Here is a 16,499-nt window from a genome sequence, read left to right on the forward strand (position 1 = left end):
TTCATATGGGAAGGAAGCAGTGTGGTGTAGTTAAAAGAGCATGAGCTTGTTACGCATCTCAGATCTCAGCCACTCATTACTTGTGTGAGCTGGGCAAATTTATCTCTCTCAGCCTTGTTTTTTCATCTAGTAAAAGGAAATAATACCCTTTGCCTTTCAGCGCTGTAGGAGAATTAGAGATCATTGTATATAGAGGACCTAGTACAGAGCAGGTGCTAAATAAGTGATAGCAGCTAAAGTTATGTGAGGACGAGTCCTACGTATATATGCGTGAGTACCATGTAGTAGTGACTGTCACTGAGAACTAAATCGTAAGTGGCTGTATTTTTCAGCATCTAGAGGGAGAAATCACATATACAGAGTCCTCACCTTCAGGTTGCTAAAGTAGATTCTGACTTGCAAAGGTATGTACAGGGCACAGGGAGGGCAGGAATAGAAACACCAAATCAAAGCATGAATCAAAATTAAGTATTTATAACAGTACAGAACAAAGGTGAAACTAGAAGGAAATTTGGAATGCGGAGAGCAGTGCTGTGGGAGGGGAAGAGGAGAACAGTTGGTAGGTGATTTCAGGTTCTAGGCCAAAATGTATTTAAAAAAAAAAAACAGACTAATTTGGGGTTACAGTGTCCTACTTAAGAGACTTCTTTGTGGTGTCATAGACAGCTGTGCATAGGGTTTTCCCCAGTAGAATGCCAGACTTCCTCATTCTCCTCAGTGTTTTAGAATAAAGGGGGGTTGTTTATCTTGTGAGCAGTTTGCTCTTGGTGGACAAGCTCTGCTAGTAAAAACTGCCCTCCTGTGGCCAGCATGGTTTTGTTTTATTTGGCTCTCGGAGGGATTAGGCGTGTCATATTCTGGACATTTTGAAGCAGTTGAGTGTGAGGATAGAGGTTGGCACAAGGAGGGAAAAGCAAGTCAGATGCATGGGATTGGAGGAAAGAAATTAAAATAGGTACATGTATGTATTATTTTCCTTTTTTAAATTGAAGTATAGTTTGTGTATAATATTATATGTTACCAGTGTACTGTATAGTGATTCACAATATTTAAAGGTTACATTCCATTTCTACTTATAAAATATTGACTGTATTCCCTGTGTTGTACAGTATACCCTTGTAGCTTATTTTATACCTAATAGTTTGTACCTCTTAATCCCCTACCCCTATATTGCCCCTCCTCCCTTTCCTTTCCCCACTGATAACCACTATTTTGTTCTCTGTATCTGTGAGTCTGCTTCTTTTTTGTTATATTCACTAGTTTGTTGTATTTTTTTTTAGATTCCACATATAAGTGATATCACATGTATATATTATTTTCCTTTAAGATCTTTGCTTTCTTTATTAATTTAGGAACATGAAAATAGATTATGTGTAATTTAGCTTATGCAAGGGATTATTAAGTGTGATATATTTAGGAAATGTAAAGACAGACGTCTTAGAAAAAAGTTCAACTACTATAACAAATTCCCAAACCAGGAGCTTAAATAAGTTTACTTCTCTCACACATAAAAGACTGGTAGGCGGTCCTGGTGTGTTGGTTCCACAGTCATCAAGAATCTAGACTCCATCTCGTTGCTCTGTCATTTTCAAAATTTGGTTTTCAGCTTGTGGGCTGTGATAGCCACTTCATCTCATGCCACCATGTTCACATTTCTGGCCAGCAGGAAAAGGGAAGGGAAGAGGGTTTGGGGAGAGCAGAGCCAAAAATTTGCACTCATCACTTCTGTTCACATCCCTTTAGCCAGAAATGAGATGTCAGACCTAGGTGTGAAGGAGTTGGGAAATATAGTCAGTATTCTGTGTGGCCATGTCCCTAGCTGAAAATCGGGGGTTCTGTTACTATGAGAGAGAAGCAAAGAATACATATTGGGGTTCAGCTGGCAGTTTCTGCCATACCTTAAAAATAATTTTCTGGATTAAGAAACTTTTTTTTAATCAATGCAGAGAAAAATTCTTGATTAGTAAGAAGAGTTTGTGTAACTCCACATCTCTAGGGGGAATGAGTGTGCCCAGCTCTGTAGCTACAGTAACGCTCCATGTTGCCTATATAATGAGGCTCATACAGTCAGAATAAAGAGATTTGGATAATCATCAGGGATTGTTTTACCCAGGACAGGGTAGCTGGGAGTTTTCTCTTCTCCATTCTAGATGAACTTATTTCTCCCCCCCACCCATTGGTTCTTTGATTGTTTTGTTTTTTCCTTTCTTTCCCTCCTTCCTTAAACTTACATAAAAGTGCAGAGACTATTGTAATGAATCCTACATGCCCATTATTCCGTTTCAGCAGTTACCAGCATTTTGCTAATCTTCTCCTCCTAGAATATTTTAAAGCAAATACGAGATGTTATCTATATATTTTGATTTCTGTTTGATTAACTGGACCTTAAGATCAAGGTCCTCTGCCCTGGCCAAATGCTGAAGATAGTGACAGATGTTTATCCTTTGGCTTTCTGTCCTGAGTCTCCACGTAGTCTCATAGATCACCATTCTTTAGTTCATAGTAACAAGTGTTGTGCTGGCTGCAGCTTTCATTTACTGTGTACATCATGCTGGCTAGGCACTTTATAAACTTATTTTCATTTATGCCTCATGATCTTATGAGATATTTTATAGATGAGGTATCTAAAGCTAAAGCTCAAAGGGGTTAATAACTGTGCAGCTACTAACTGATGGAGCAAAACTGGGAAAGCAGGTCTGACTGCTTATAAAAACCTATACTCTTTCCTCTGTGATACACTGGTTTATAACAATTGATTAGGGGACCATTTTCTTTACATCAGCCATATCATCCAAGCACATGACAAGTGTATTTTACTATATTCACATTCTTTGAAAAGGAACCATGTATGATTTAGTGATTATTTAACTTAAAAATCCCATTCATCAGTTGTTATATGGTTTGTCATTTTGTTCTACCTTAAGTAATGCTATTATTTTTTTAATTTGGGAAGATTCTAAAATTTCAGTAAATACAGAGAATAATATAATCAGTATCCACATATCCTCCACTGTGAATTAACATGTTCATATTTTTTATTTATTTATTTATTTATTTATTTATTTATTTTTGACTGTGTTGGGTCTTCGTTTCTGTGCGAGGGCTCTCTCTAGTTGCGGCGAGCGGGGGCCACTCTTCATCGCGGTGCGCGGGTCTCTCACTATCTCAGCCTCTCTTGTAGCGGAGCACAGGCTCCAGACGCGCAGGCTCAGTAGTTGTGGCTCACGGGCCTAGTTGCTCCGCGGCATGTGGGATCATCCCAGACCAGGCCTCGAACCCATGTCCCCTACATTGGCAGGCAGACTCTCAACCACTGCGCCACCAGGGAAGCCCAAGATGTTCGTATTTAATTCAACATTTTTTTCTCCAAATAAAATATGACTGATAAAGTTGCAGTCCACTTTGTTCTTCCCCAAAACAACAGTCATGAATTTGGATGTGTAGCTTGACAGTCCATACGTTTTATTACATAAGTAATAGCCATAAGTAACATGTAGTGTTGTGAATTTTGAAGATTTACATAAAAGATATTTATACTCGTATTTTTCTGCAACTCCCCTTTCACTCAATATTTGTATTTGCAAAGTCTGTTGATGTTGATATATATATAGTTCCAGTTCATTCATTGTAACTAACAAATGTTATTCCATCGGTCAGTCTTATACCACAGTTTATCTATTCCTCTGTCTATAGACATTAAGCATATTTCATTTTGTAGACATTAAAGTTACTTACAATTTTTTGTAATTACAAATAATGCTACCTTGGACTTTCTGTGTATGTTCCCTTGAGCACATGTCTGAGATTTCTCTGGGATATATCCCTACCAGTAGAGGGTGAATTTTCAATTTTAGTAGATATCCTAGTACTTCTCTGGAGTGGCTGCACAAATTTACCTTTCTACCAGCAGTGAACAAAAGTTCCTGTTTCCCCATATCCTCTAGCCAATTCTTGGTATTATCAGGCTTTAAAATTTTCCCCTCCAATCTGATGGTTGAAAAGTACTTTCTTCTTTATCTTTTTTGCCTTTAGAAAGCAGATCTTTTCTCATTCTTAAAAAAGAATGTAAAAGTCTTTTTATCTAGTTTCTGGTGAGAAGTTCTTTTTATGAAATAAAGAATTGGGGAGTGTGAAACACTGCCCCAATTTTCCATGAATTAAGTTGTTTCTTCTAATTGAACATTGTACTATTGACCTTGTTTTAAAAGAGCTCCGAAGTATTCTTTTACTTGAAAGAATTTACGGTATTTTCAGAACTAGGTATTTCTAACTTTCATTCTTTGGGTGCTGGGATCTTTTTTTTTTTTTTTAATTGAATAAAATGTTTTTCTAGCTTACACTTCTTCTTTTTTAATGAAATGTCTACCTTTAAGGAAAGGAAAGATTAGAAGGTATAGAAAAAGATAACTTTTCTTAAAAATAAGTTGGAAGAGGTGTCACATGTTTTACCATATAATAAATGACGTGAATTGTTAGATGTTCTAGTGATGAAGAAATACTGCCTCAGATGGGGATAACACAGAAGGGATTACTGAAGAGGTGATATTTAAAAGTATGTAGTGGAGTTTATAGTTCATATATGAGAATGTTTATTGCAGTTTTTTCATAATGTGAAGTTTAAAATTACCTAAATAGTCACACAGTAGTGAAATATTTACTTAGATTATGGTATATCTATTCTAATACATTATTTTTTGGTCATCTCAAAATGTTTTTGAAAAATAACGGTGGAAATGGTTGTAACATGATGTTAAATTTAAAAATTATAAAACAATATGTATCCTAATCTTTGTTTCAAAATGTACATTTAAAAGAATCAGAAGTAAATACTACATTAAAAATATTAAGAGATTATTTCTGATGAGTATTTTTTAAAAAAACACACATATTACTTTTTATAATTAAAATAGGTTATGGATAGTAGCTGGGGTTGAGACAAAAGCTGTAACATTTTATTGTAATAACATCCAGACGGTGAGAAATACTGCTGTTCACATCATAGGTAGCATTCCTAGATGATTGAATTAGACTCCATGTGTTGTATCTAGGGGTTTGCTTTTGTTCTTTGCTAGAACAGAGTGACTGTGCTGCTTTAAGACCTCTCAAGGGACTATGAGAAGAAGCACTGCTGGGTTCTCCTCTGTTTTGAACAGGTTGTTGGGGTGCCAGTTGGGTCTACCCTACCTTCGGCAGTGAAGCAGGCAGTGGCAATCAGTGGCGGCCAGATCCTCGTAGCCAAGGCCAGCTCGTCTGTCGCCAAAGCAGTTGGTCCAAAGCAAGTTGTGACCCAAGGAGTTGCCAAGGCAATTGTGAGTGGAGGTGGAGGAACCATTGTCGCTCAGCCGGTGCAAGCGTTAACCAAGGCTCAGGTCACTGCTGCTGGCCCTCAGAAGAGCGGATCCCAGGGTTCAGGTAACTGATACTAATCGGGGGCCCTTTCAGCAGCAGCCCCTTCCAAAATGCTCTGTGCTAGTGATTTTATTTGCGATTTGGTTCTCTCTAGGAAAACCTAGTGTGTTGATGTTATAAGGAGTATATAAAAACATGTTAATCTTTTTCATGTAACGTTTTACATAGAGGCCTGTGAGGCTTTTGCTCTAAGTTGTGCGTGCGCGTGTGTGGGTATGAGCAGGAATAGTAAAAATAGAGGGTATTTCTTGATACTGCTCTCAAGTCTGAAGAATAATTCTCATTTGTCCTTATTTCCATGTTGCGTTCTATTTCAGACTTACAGTCTTGGTATGGTCATTTGCCAGCAGCATTTTGAGATACTTGACTAAGGCATTCTCTACTAAACAAAAGTTTAAACACTTTGAATGTGTTTTAGTCCTTAATGTGTTGTTTCTGTGAGTGCATGAAGAAATATACCTCAGGCATTTGATATTTACTAATTTTTAAAGGTCTTGATGAGGCTAAAGAACAGTAGCAGTGAGTTGGGAGGGTAGAAGGGTAGTGGAGGTCCAAAATAAAGATTTCAGAGGTGAAGAATTGCTGCTGCTGACAAAGTTCTTTTGTGGCATTAAAAATGAGTGTTTGAGATGGACCAGAAGAAGTGATCTTTGGAGTTTAGAAGATACAGCAGCTGAGAAGGCAGAGAATTAAATAAGTCATCTATAGTGTTGTCACTGAGAATGACAGCCCTTAGCATAGAGCACAATACTTTGAGTCCAGAGTCCGCCTTCAGCTAATGAGGGGAAGTGACTTGGGAGTTCAGTAAATGAGAACAGAAAAGAGAGGGAGATGGTATAGCTAAGTAGGAGCCTGAAAAGAGGCAGGGCTTTTTTTTCTCCCCCTCTGGAATGAGTGGTGATAATGGTCTGAAAGTCAAACTGGAGAGCAAAAATGTTCCTTTCTTGGTCCTAGCCCTCTGATATTGAGGTAAGACAGAAAACAGCCCGTAGTTAGCGGCGGGGGGTTGGGGGGGGCGGTTCTGGGGAAGTCTTATCTTCAGAGGACTGATGGGTTTAATTACCACAAAAAGAGATAATGTTCAAGGAGGCTGACGTTCTAGAGGGTGTAGTGATCACAGCAGGAATTCCTGGAGTGGGGTGCATGGTGAAAGAGTCAGGGAAGGAAGAAAGCATGAGGAGATGGGTTGAGATCAAGGACCGTGAGCCGTGTGGAGATGGGACTCCGGGTGCGGGTGGCAGAGAGGTCTGCAGTCCTGGCCTGGCTGCGATGCACAGTGGTGTAAGATGAGATTAGTTCTGGTCATGATGAAGAGGGATGGCCCTCAGTTTAATATCAGTCCCTGATATTGGGTGCAGCTTCTAGGGTTCCCGCCTCCCAAAGCTCTGCACAGTGAAGTGGTCCTGAGGGGGACTACTGTAGCAGGCGGGAGGAGGCTGAGAGTCCTTTCCCTGCGGGACTCACGTGGTTCCGTAGGCTTCAGTTCCTGGAGATTCGAATACAAAGTAACTGCAGAAAGTTTTCATGTTTAGAGGTTTCACAGCCATGTGCATCGAGAAGTAAATTCTAAGCGGTAAGTGAAAGCTGTTTGACATAGGTGAGACTTTTAAAAGATGAATTATAGTTTCATAGTATATGTGCCAGTTGTTTTTAGTTCTTAGAAAGTGAGGAAGACTAGAAGTCTTGTTTCAAATCAGTAGATTCATCGTCACTAGAAATTGACTATAAAGGGGCTTTAAACAAATGAGAAGCAAATGTGTGTTCATCCATAGAGAGGGTGATTGTTTTATTGATTGTCTAAACAACACTACTTTTGAGAGTTAAGAGTCACTATTAATAATTATAGTGGGACATAGGTATAAATTGTAATGGCTTTGGGCAAACCAGGACATATGGTCACTCTATTTATATACAGATATAAGTTTCTTTATAGTTTGTAGCAGGCTCTTCTAGTATGTAAGTATTTTAATTAGCAAGATAATGAAAAATGTCAGCCTTTAAAGCATTGTGCATCTAGGAAGCAAACTGTAGAGTTTATTGTTTGTTAGTGTTTTTGAATAAGTATTTTACTACTCTGTGTATGTTTTAATTTTAGAGATAGCATTGCCCTCAGCTCCAGTTTATCTTAATGTTTTTCCTCTTTCTTTTTTTCCCTGTATTCCCTTTACCATTTTAGTAATGGCAACGTTGCAGCTACCAGCCACTAATTTGGCCAACTTGGCAAATTTGCCTCCTGGCACTAAACTCTACCTTACAACGAACAGCAAGAACCCTTCAGGAAAAGGCAAACTTCTGCTGATCCCTCAAGGAGCCATCCTGCGGGCTACCAACAATTCTAGTTAGTCCATCATTAAATCATTTGGTTCTTGGGTCTCTGGGTACGTTCATCTCATCCACCTGAGGGGCAGTTCTTACCTGTTTCAGGAAGCATTTTCATAGCTCTGTTTGCTCAAATGGATTTAAAACATACACACATTTTAACTGGAAGTGGGTTTAAATAATCATAGTCTTAGGAGGTGACACTGTTGTCTTGGACTTATCTGCTCAGAGTCTGGGTTTGGGAACAAATTACAGTGAAGAGGTATGGCTATTGAGGTTGTGTTGGGAGAAAGCTGTATATGTGAGCTGGAAATAAAGAAGAGTTCTTCCTGTCAGTGGTATCTGAAAACTGGTGACACCTGAGAAGATTGCTGGAAGCCTGTTTTTATTTTGAAGGGGATGGGAGTAGGATTGGAATCAAGTGTCTCTGCTTGCCATTATTTAGATGTGCGTCTTAAGTTTGCTAGGTTTGGAGATGGCAAGAGAAATACAGGCTCAGCCTTAGTGTGTAAGACGTAAAGCCCCAAGGAAATGAGGTGGTTTATCTAGGCTTATATAAACTTTTGCTTTGACGTATAGAGAAAAACAATTTGGGTAGTGTTGAAAAGGAAAGGGTAAGAGGAATTATTTCCATCTGAGTCAGAAGTATAGTTGGTACAGCAGTTAGGTTCATTTGAAATTAGTCACTTGCCAAAATGCAGTGTTGTAATTGTAATCAAGCAAGGGCTCGTGTGCCTGTGGTACAGAAAACCATTTCTGACAGTGGGAGTTTGCAGCAAAGTAAGGGTTAATTGCAGGGCAGCAAGCAAGGGAGTGGGAAACAAGTCTCAGATCCACTCCAACTTGGTCTTTGAGTTCAGGGTTTTTAAAGGGGAGCAACAAAGAAGCTGGGGTTAATCATCATCTTGTGATGTTTCTTAATCATAGTTTTGGGAGTCAGGATGTCTCTGGTTTACATTTCTCTGGTCAGGTGGTCCATGGCTCCGGGGTCTATTAGCTTATCTTGCCCTAGGGAAACAATCTTGAGTTTTTACCTTAGCGATGTTACCTACAACAGCAATTTTAGTACATTAATGACGTTAACAACGGCAGGTTTAGCCATCTGACTCTGGTTGATTAATGTTCAGTTAGCACAGAAGTGAGGTCAGAGGGGACAAGAAAGGGAATAAAGTTTTGGATAGAGAGATGAATCATAAACTCAGCAGGGGAATTTGGTTTTAGGGGGGACTCAGTTTCAAAAGCTAGTCAGCCGTTTTGTTTACTGACTGTAATGGGCGATTTCCACTCTTACCCTGGTGTTTTTTCCTCATACCTAAGCAGTGGTGTATCAGAAATTTAGATATGTAAGAGAAAGACAATGTAAGTCTTCAAAAATTCATCCAGAGAGCTACTTAGAGTTTAGTTTATATATATAATGTCACCAAAAGGGAAGTAAAAAGGGTACAAAGGCTTTAAAGTGGAATTTGAAAAGCAAAAAAAGACCTGGAGTCATTATAAATATGAGGAAAGTCTTGGTTTTTTCCAGAGCAGGGGGGAGATGGAAAAGAGAGAGTACTGCAAAATTACACTAAATTCCAGCAGTTTCACTGAAATTGAATCAGATGCCAGAAAGTTTGGGAGCACTTCTCTGAGCACATTTAAGTGTTGGTTAAAAACACTTGGTTAGGGCTTCCCTGGTGGCGCAGTGGTTAAGAATCTGCCTGCCAGTGCAGGGGACACAGGTTCGAGCCCTGGTCCGGGAAGATCCCACATGCCGTGGAGCAACTAAGCCCATGCGCCACAACTACTAAGCCTGTGCTCTAGAGCCCGCGAGCCACAACTACTGAAGCCCACGCGCCTAGAGCCCGTGCTCTGCAACAAGAGAAGCCACCACAGTGAGAAGCCCGTGCACCACAACTGAGAGTAGCCCCTGCTCGCCACAACTAGAGAAAGCCCGCGAGCAACTACGAAGACCCAACGCAGCCAAAAATAAATAAATAAATAAATTAAAAACAAACAAACAAAAAAAACACTTGGTTAGAAAATGTATCTGACTGTCGATCTCTCACAACTAAGCTAAAACACTTGCAAAGATAAGTTCTTCATTGTAGTACAGTACTCAGAGCTGAACTAGTCGACCATCATTCAGTCAAACGTAAATATATTTCAGTCTTCAGCGTTAGGAAGTTCTCACTCTTGTCACGGACTTGTATATTACAAAAAAAGGAGGAAAGAAGGAAAGGGAAGGAGTGGAGCCCTAAGGGAAACATCTCTCTGGGCTCATCTGTTTTTTCTCTTAAGCCTTCTCTTAATACTTTGTCATTGGTTGTGTTTTCAGACCTCCAGTCTGGCTCGGCTGCCAGTAGCGGTGGTGGCGGCAGTGGCAGTGGAGGAGGAACCGGAGGAGCCCAAAGCCCTGCCGGCCCCGGAGGGATATCCCAGCACCTGACGTACACATCTTACATCCTCAAGCAAACCCCTCAGGTCTGGTCATTTGTGACTGGTATCTTTTAAATCAGTTATTTAATGACTGCCTTTAATTATAGTGGATTTACCTTTACAGCTCTGGGATCAGGCGTCAATACTAACATTTTAGTCATGTTATAAATCTGTATTATTTTGGGTTTGCTTTGTTTTGAGAGAAAAGCGAGTGGAGATTCAGAAGGACTTACGTAACTTATCCAAGATCTCTCCGCTAAGCCTAGTGGTAGGGTTTGGATTTAAACCCAGATCTTTCTGAAAGATCTTTGCTATGCTGTTGCCTCTCATGGATTTGGAATAGTATTAATGTGCAGTTGAAAATTTTCTCCTAGACGTAACCAGAGAGATAGTATCAAGTTATGGTTTGGAGTTCCATTGGATTCAAGATTAGGAACAGGTGTCTGCCTTCTTTCTTTCCCCTTGTCGCTGGTCTTGGCTCCTCTCTAAGGAAGGGAATGGAATTTTGGTTCTAGATGTTCTTAGTGAGAGAGTGGATAGTTATCAGTCTGAAGGATTAAATCCAGCTATGAGGGGACTAGATTGTAAAACTTGAGCTTCCAACAGCCTGCTCTGTAACTCCAGTTCGAAGTTTGAGAAGTGGGGATAACTGTTGGTAGTGACACTGAGAGCAGAGCTATTCTTTTTAATCATTTTGATGAGTTGTAGAATTGAAGGGTAGCATTGTCGCTTATAATATGGGACCTTGTGATTTAAAGAATCAGAGCAAGTCATTTGAACTTAACAAATTACTGATCAGGTCTTTATTTGTTTGTAATTTAGGGCACGTTTTTAGTTGGCCAGCCATCACCCCAGACATCTGGAAAACAGCTGACTACGGGGTCAGTGGTCCAAGGAACACTGGGAGTCAGCACATCCTCTGCACAAGGACAGCAAACATTAAAAGTCATCTCTGGACAAAAAACCACTTTGTTTACCCAGGTAAATACACACACAGACACACACACACATGCAAATATTTACAGCTTGTCTCTTTCCACAAAGAAATTATTGTGACCTAAGAAAATAAGCAATAAAATAGTATAGAAAAATAAGAAGAAAATCTTAAGATTTGGGAAAATATAAGTAGAATGAGAAGATAAGACCAGAGAGTTGTTTAGATATGCAAACAGTAATGTCCTGTATATTTAATAAAATTTGCCAAAGCAAAATGAGAACAATGATCAGTTATAAAATTCACACCATTTGTGAGAGGAAAAAAAAATAACCACATAATATTTTCTTAGAAGAAACAAAGATTTTCTAGACACTTCATTCTAAAATTTCTCTGGAGGGACTTCATATAGGAGATTCTGAATAGTGTTATAGGTGATTTCAGCCACAATATCCATATAGTAAGTAAATGCTATAGGGAGTTTGGTGTATGTTTCTACAGCTTCTTTAGTATAGGCGGAAGAATAATGACAGGGAATTTTAACTGGGCGAGGGATATCATAATCATCTGCAGGAGAATCTATAGCTAAATCTCAAAAACTTACCAAATGAAACAAAGTGTAGAAGGATACAGACTGTGGATATCAACAAATAATGCACTATTTATGACTGAATGTAGATCAGCAGTTCTCAAAGCATGAAATGATATTGGATTTTTGTCAAATGCTTTTACTGTGTCTATTGAGAGGATCATATGGTTTTTCTTTTTTAGTTTGTTAATAAGGTGAATTACATTGATTGTTCAAATATTAAACCAACCCTGCGTTCCTAGAATAAACCCTACTTGGTTGTGATATGTTATCCTCTTTTAATGTATTGTTGAATTGAATTTGAATTTCTTTTTTTTAATACTAATCTTTTATTTATTTATTTATTTTTATATTTATTTTTGGCTGTGTTGGGTCTTCGTTTCTGTGCGAGGGCTTCCTCTAGTTGCGGCAGGCGGGGGCCCCTCTTCATCACGGTGCGCGGGCCTCTTCACTATCGCGGCCTCTCTTGTTGCAGAGCACAGGCTCCAGACGCGCAGGCTCAGTAGTTGTGGCTCACGGGCCTAGTTGCTCTGCAGCATGTGGCATCTTCCCAGACCAGGGCTCGAACCCGTGTCCCCTGCATCAGCAGGCAGATTCTCAACCACTGCGCCACCAGGGAAGCCCTGAATTTGAATTTTTGCAAGGGATATTGGTCAGTAGTTTTCATTGTAATTTCTCTCTGGTTTTGGTATCAGAGTAATGCTGGCCTCATAAAATGAGTTGGAAACTTCTCCCTCCTCTTCACTTTTTGGGAGGAAGAGTTTATGTCGACTTGGTATTATTTCTTCCTTACTGTTCAGAATACACCAGTGAAGCCGTAATGGCCTGCAGTTTTCCTAATTGGGAAGGTTTTTAACTACAATTTCAATTTATTTAATAGATATATTGATAAGACTGACTATTCACATTATTTTGTCTTAAGGAGGTTTGGTAGTTTATATCTTTAAAGGAATTTTTTTTTATTACATCTAAGTAGTCGAATTTCTTGGAACAAACTTGTTCATAATTTTCCCTTATCCTTTAATGTCTGTGGAATCTTTGGTAATGTCCCCTTTTTCATTCTTGACTTTGGTAATTATGTATCTTCTCTTTTTTTCTTGATCAGTCTAGCTAGAAGGTTTATCAACTTTATTGATCTTTTCAAATTACCAGCATTTGGTTTCCTTGAGTACTAAATTCCCTTTGGTCAGATGCTCTTTGCTGTTTTAAACAGGTATGAGGCCCCAGAATTCTTTAGGCAGTTCTTTAAAATCTTAGCTAATTTCTTCTAATCCGCTCATGTTGCAGCCAGTGCAGTGACTTTCTTTCTGTTCTGCCACAGCTAAGATGTTTGCTGTTGCCTTTTATTAAGGTATAATTTACATAGAATAATGCACAGATCACAAATGTCTGCTCAGGGAATTTGGACAAATGTGTATGCTCTTGCAAGCACTATCCCAGTCATGATATAGAGCATTTCCATCACTCTAAAACATACCCTCATTTCTCTTTCCAGTTTTTTTCTATCACCATTTTTCTGTCTCTGTCACCATAGATTAGATTTTTTTAAAAAAATTATTTATTTTATTTATTTATTTTTGGCTGAGTTGGGGCTTTGTGGCTGCACGCGGGCTTTCTCTAGTTGCAGTGAGCAGGGGCTGCTCTTCGTTGTGGTGCACAGGCTTCTTATTGTGGTGGCTTCTCTTGTTGCAGAGCACGGGCTCTAGGCACGCGGGCTTCAGTAGTTGTGGCACGCAGGCTCAGTAGTTGTGGCGCACGGGCTTAGTTGCTCCACAGTATGTGGGATCTTCCCAAACCAGGGATCGAACCCGTGTCCCCTGCATTGGCAGGTGGATTCTCAACCACTGCGCCACCAGGGAAGCCCCATAGATTAGCTTTTGTCTGTTCTTGAACTTCGTATCAACAAAATTATATAGTATATAGTCTTTTATGTTAGATTCTATTGTTGAACAGAATGTTACTGAGATTTACCCATGTGTGTATTGATCATTCTTTATTTTTGTTATTTTTCTTTATTTTTGGCTGTGTTGGGTCTTTGTTGCTGTGCGCGGGCTTTCTCTAGTTGCAGCAGGCAGGGGCTACTCTTTGTTGCGGTGCACGGGCTTCTCATTGCAGTGGCTTCTCTTGTTGCAGAGCACAGGCTCTAGGTGTGCGGGCTTCAGTAGTTGTGGCACGTGGGCTTGGTAGTTGTGGCTCATGGGCTCTAGAGCGCAGGCTCAGTAGTTGTGGCACATGGTCTTAGTTGCTCCGTGGCATGTGAGATCTTCCCGGACCAGGGCTCGAACCCGCGTCCCCTGCATTGACAGGCAGATTCTTAACCACTGTGCCACCAGGGAAGTCCCCTTCATATAGTTTTAATTAGCAAGACTTTCTTGGGGATGCACTGTTTGGGGGGTGTATGTAGGTAAGGATTAAATTGTGCCTGTTAACCAGGGTAACTTATTACTCCAATCCATTTTATTTCTGCAGGCGGCCCCGGGGGCACAGGCATCTCTAATGAAAATATCTGATAGCACATTGAAGTCTGTGCCAGCCACCTCACAACTCTCAAAGCCTGGAACCACAATGCTGAGAGTAGCAGGAGGAGTTATTACAACTGCCAGTTCCCCAGCTGTAGCCCTCTCAGCAAATGGTCCTGCGCAACAGGTGAGAAGTAGCATGATAGTGGAAAACCATAATGAAGCATAAAAGCAGTAAAAATGTAAGATATTCATCAGGCACACTACTGGGCCATATTACTTTTTTAAAAATTCAAATATAATTCACATACCATAAAATTCACCATTTTATTTTATTTTAATTTAGTTTATTTATTTATTTTTGGCTGCGTTGTGTCTTCCTTGCTGCTCGCGGGCTTTCTCTAGTTGCGGCGAGCGGGGGCTACTCTTCGTTGTGGTGTGCAGGCTTCTCACTGCGGTGGCTTCTCTTGTTGCAGAACACAGGCTCTAGGCAACTGGGCTTCAGTAATTGCAGCATGCAGGCTCAGTAGTTGTGGCGCACGGGCTTAGTTGCTCCGCAGCATGTGGGATCTTCCCAGACCAGGGCTTGAACCCATGTCCCCAGTACTGGCAGGCGGATTCTTAACCACTGCGCCACCAGGGAAGCTGTATAGTGAGTTTTTAATAAAGCTCATATTATTCCATTTTTACATTCTGAGATTATGTCCTCTTATGGGGGGAGTGTTGAAATATCCTTTTATGAAGTGATATAATAGGTGGTGAATTTTTTTAATGTGGTAATCCTATGATACCTCCTTGCTTTAAAATTTAAAAAATTTCCTGGTCCGTGAAATGTGAAAGCGTAGGAACCACCAAACTAGAGAAGCAGTCTTTTTAAATGGCATGACATTGAATAGGTAGCTAATAATAGCTAATAGCTAATATTTATTGGATATGCTACACGGCAGTCACTGTTCTAAGTTACAGTACTTTCTTCTTAATATCTATTATTTCTGGTCCTGTGGGTTAGCAGTCGGAAGGAACAGCTCCCAGTTCATCGTCTACTGTGACTTCTGTAATGAAAACTTCTGGGCAGCAGCAAGTGTGTGTGAGCCCAGCCACCATGGGACCCTGCAAGGCTGCTGCCCCCTCTGTCATCAGTGCTACGTCTCTGGTGTCCACACCAAACCCCATCTCTGGAAAGGCCACAGTATCAGGTCAGTTGTACCATAATATTATTTCTCGCTCCCTTCTTTGGGCTAGAGTATTTGTGGAAGGTCTTACATAATAACAGTTTTTAATAATAAATTGTTAAAAATCATTAATTCGGCAGCATTTTCCATATAGCTGCCTTTTAGATGAATTACTCTTATTTAAAATCTAGGTGTAAATTTTCAAGTCTGAAAGGTTTTTAAGGATTGAATAACAATTCTTAACTGATATAATAAAACATTAGCCATCTGGAACTCTTCTGGGTATTTATCAGCAGTTTTGCATGGAACTCATGGTAAAACATCATACGTCTCTTTTTGCTTTCATAAACAAAGTATATAAAATTAAGTTAGCATTGTTGACTCCAAGACATGATTTTTTTTTTAATAAATTTATTTTATTTATTTATTTTTGACTGTGTTGGGTCTTCGTTGCTGTGCGCGGGCTTTCTCTAGTTGTGGCGAGCGGGTGCTACTCTTCGTTGCGGTGCGCGGGCTTCTCATTGCGGTGGCTTCTCGTTGTGGAGCACAGGCTCTAGACGCGAGGGCTTCAGTAGTTGTGGCACGCAGGCTCAGTAGTTGTGGTGCACGGGCTTAGTTGCTCCGCAGCATGTGGGATCTTCCTGGACCAGGGCTCGAACCCATGTCCCCTGCATTGGCAGGCGGATTCTCAACCACTGTGCCACCAGGGAAGCCCCAAGACATGATTTTTAACAGTAGTTATTATATTGGGTAGTGTTAGAATGACATGCTTGAGCTTTGGTAAGATGTATCCTTTCTCTGTGCCCACCCTGAATGGCCCTGGAAGAGTGTGCGTTTTACTTCTTTGGGTAACATAGAGCACAAATCCTGGAGCCAGATTGCCTAATACCTACCTCATAAAGTTGAGACGGTTAAATGAGTTAATATAAAAATGCTTAGGATACCGTCTGACATGTAGTTGCCATTATATAAATAATTGCTGCCGTTATCAATTTTAGTGTCATCGTTGTTGTTAGTCCACATTCCCTTATCTGCAATTCTGAAATCCAAAAAGCTGTGAAAACCAAAGGTTTGTTTATTGTTGTTTTTCCCCATAATGAATTTTAGGGCGAAATCTGACCTCCGTTGACAGGCTGTTTATACTACTTAATATGAGTATTCATCTTTTGCCACAAATATTAATGTGTTTGATTACATTG

General features: G+C 40.0%; 1 protein-coding gene and 1 pseudogene across 9 annotated transcripts in view; both read left to right on the plus strand.

The window, feature by feature from the left end:
- YEATS2 (YEATS domain containing 2) overlaps positions 1-16,499 on the plus strand; it is a 107,903-nt gene that overhangs the window by 72,337 nt on the left and 19,067 nt on the right. For 6 of the 8 annotated variants that reach the window (XR_014262969.1, XM_082459945.1, XM_082459949.1 and 3 more), the window contains 6 exons: positions 5,154-5,412; positions 7,586-7,747; positions 10,046-10,191; positions 10,969-11,127; positions 14,139-14,315; positions 15,138-15,324. Coding sequence is in view for 7 of the 8 variants with exons in the window: in XM_082459945.1 (XP_082316071.1) it covers positions 5,154-5,412; positions 7,586-7,747; positions 10,046-10,191; positions 10,969-11,127; positions 14,139-14,315; positions 15,138-15,324 (1,090 nt within the window). In the remaining variant the exon portion in view is untranslated. The remainder of the gene's footprint in view (positions 1-5,153; positions 5,413-7,585; positions 7,748-10,045; positions 10,192-10,968; positions 11,128-14,138; positions 14,316-15,137; positions 15,325-16,499) is intronic. The other 2 variants (XM_082459947.1, XM_082459948.1) reach the window with 1 other exon arrangement.
- LOC309659832 (large ribosomal subunit protein eL29 pseudogene) overlaps positions 1-16,499 on the plus strand; it is a 183,950-nt pseudogene that overhangs the window by 51,851 nt on the left and 115,600 nt on the right. The window lies entirely within an intron of this gene.

This window comes from Balaenoptera physalus, assembly GCF_965194825.1.
Source record: "Balaenoptera physalus genome assembly, chromosome: 4".
NCBI classification, from domain to species: Eukaryota; Metazoa; Chordata; class Mammalia; order Artiodactyla; family Balaenopteridae; genus Balaenoptera; species Balaenoptera physalus.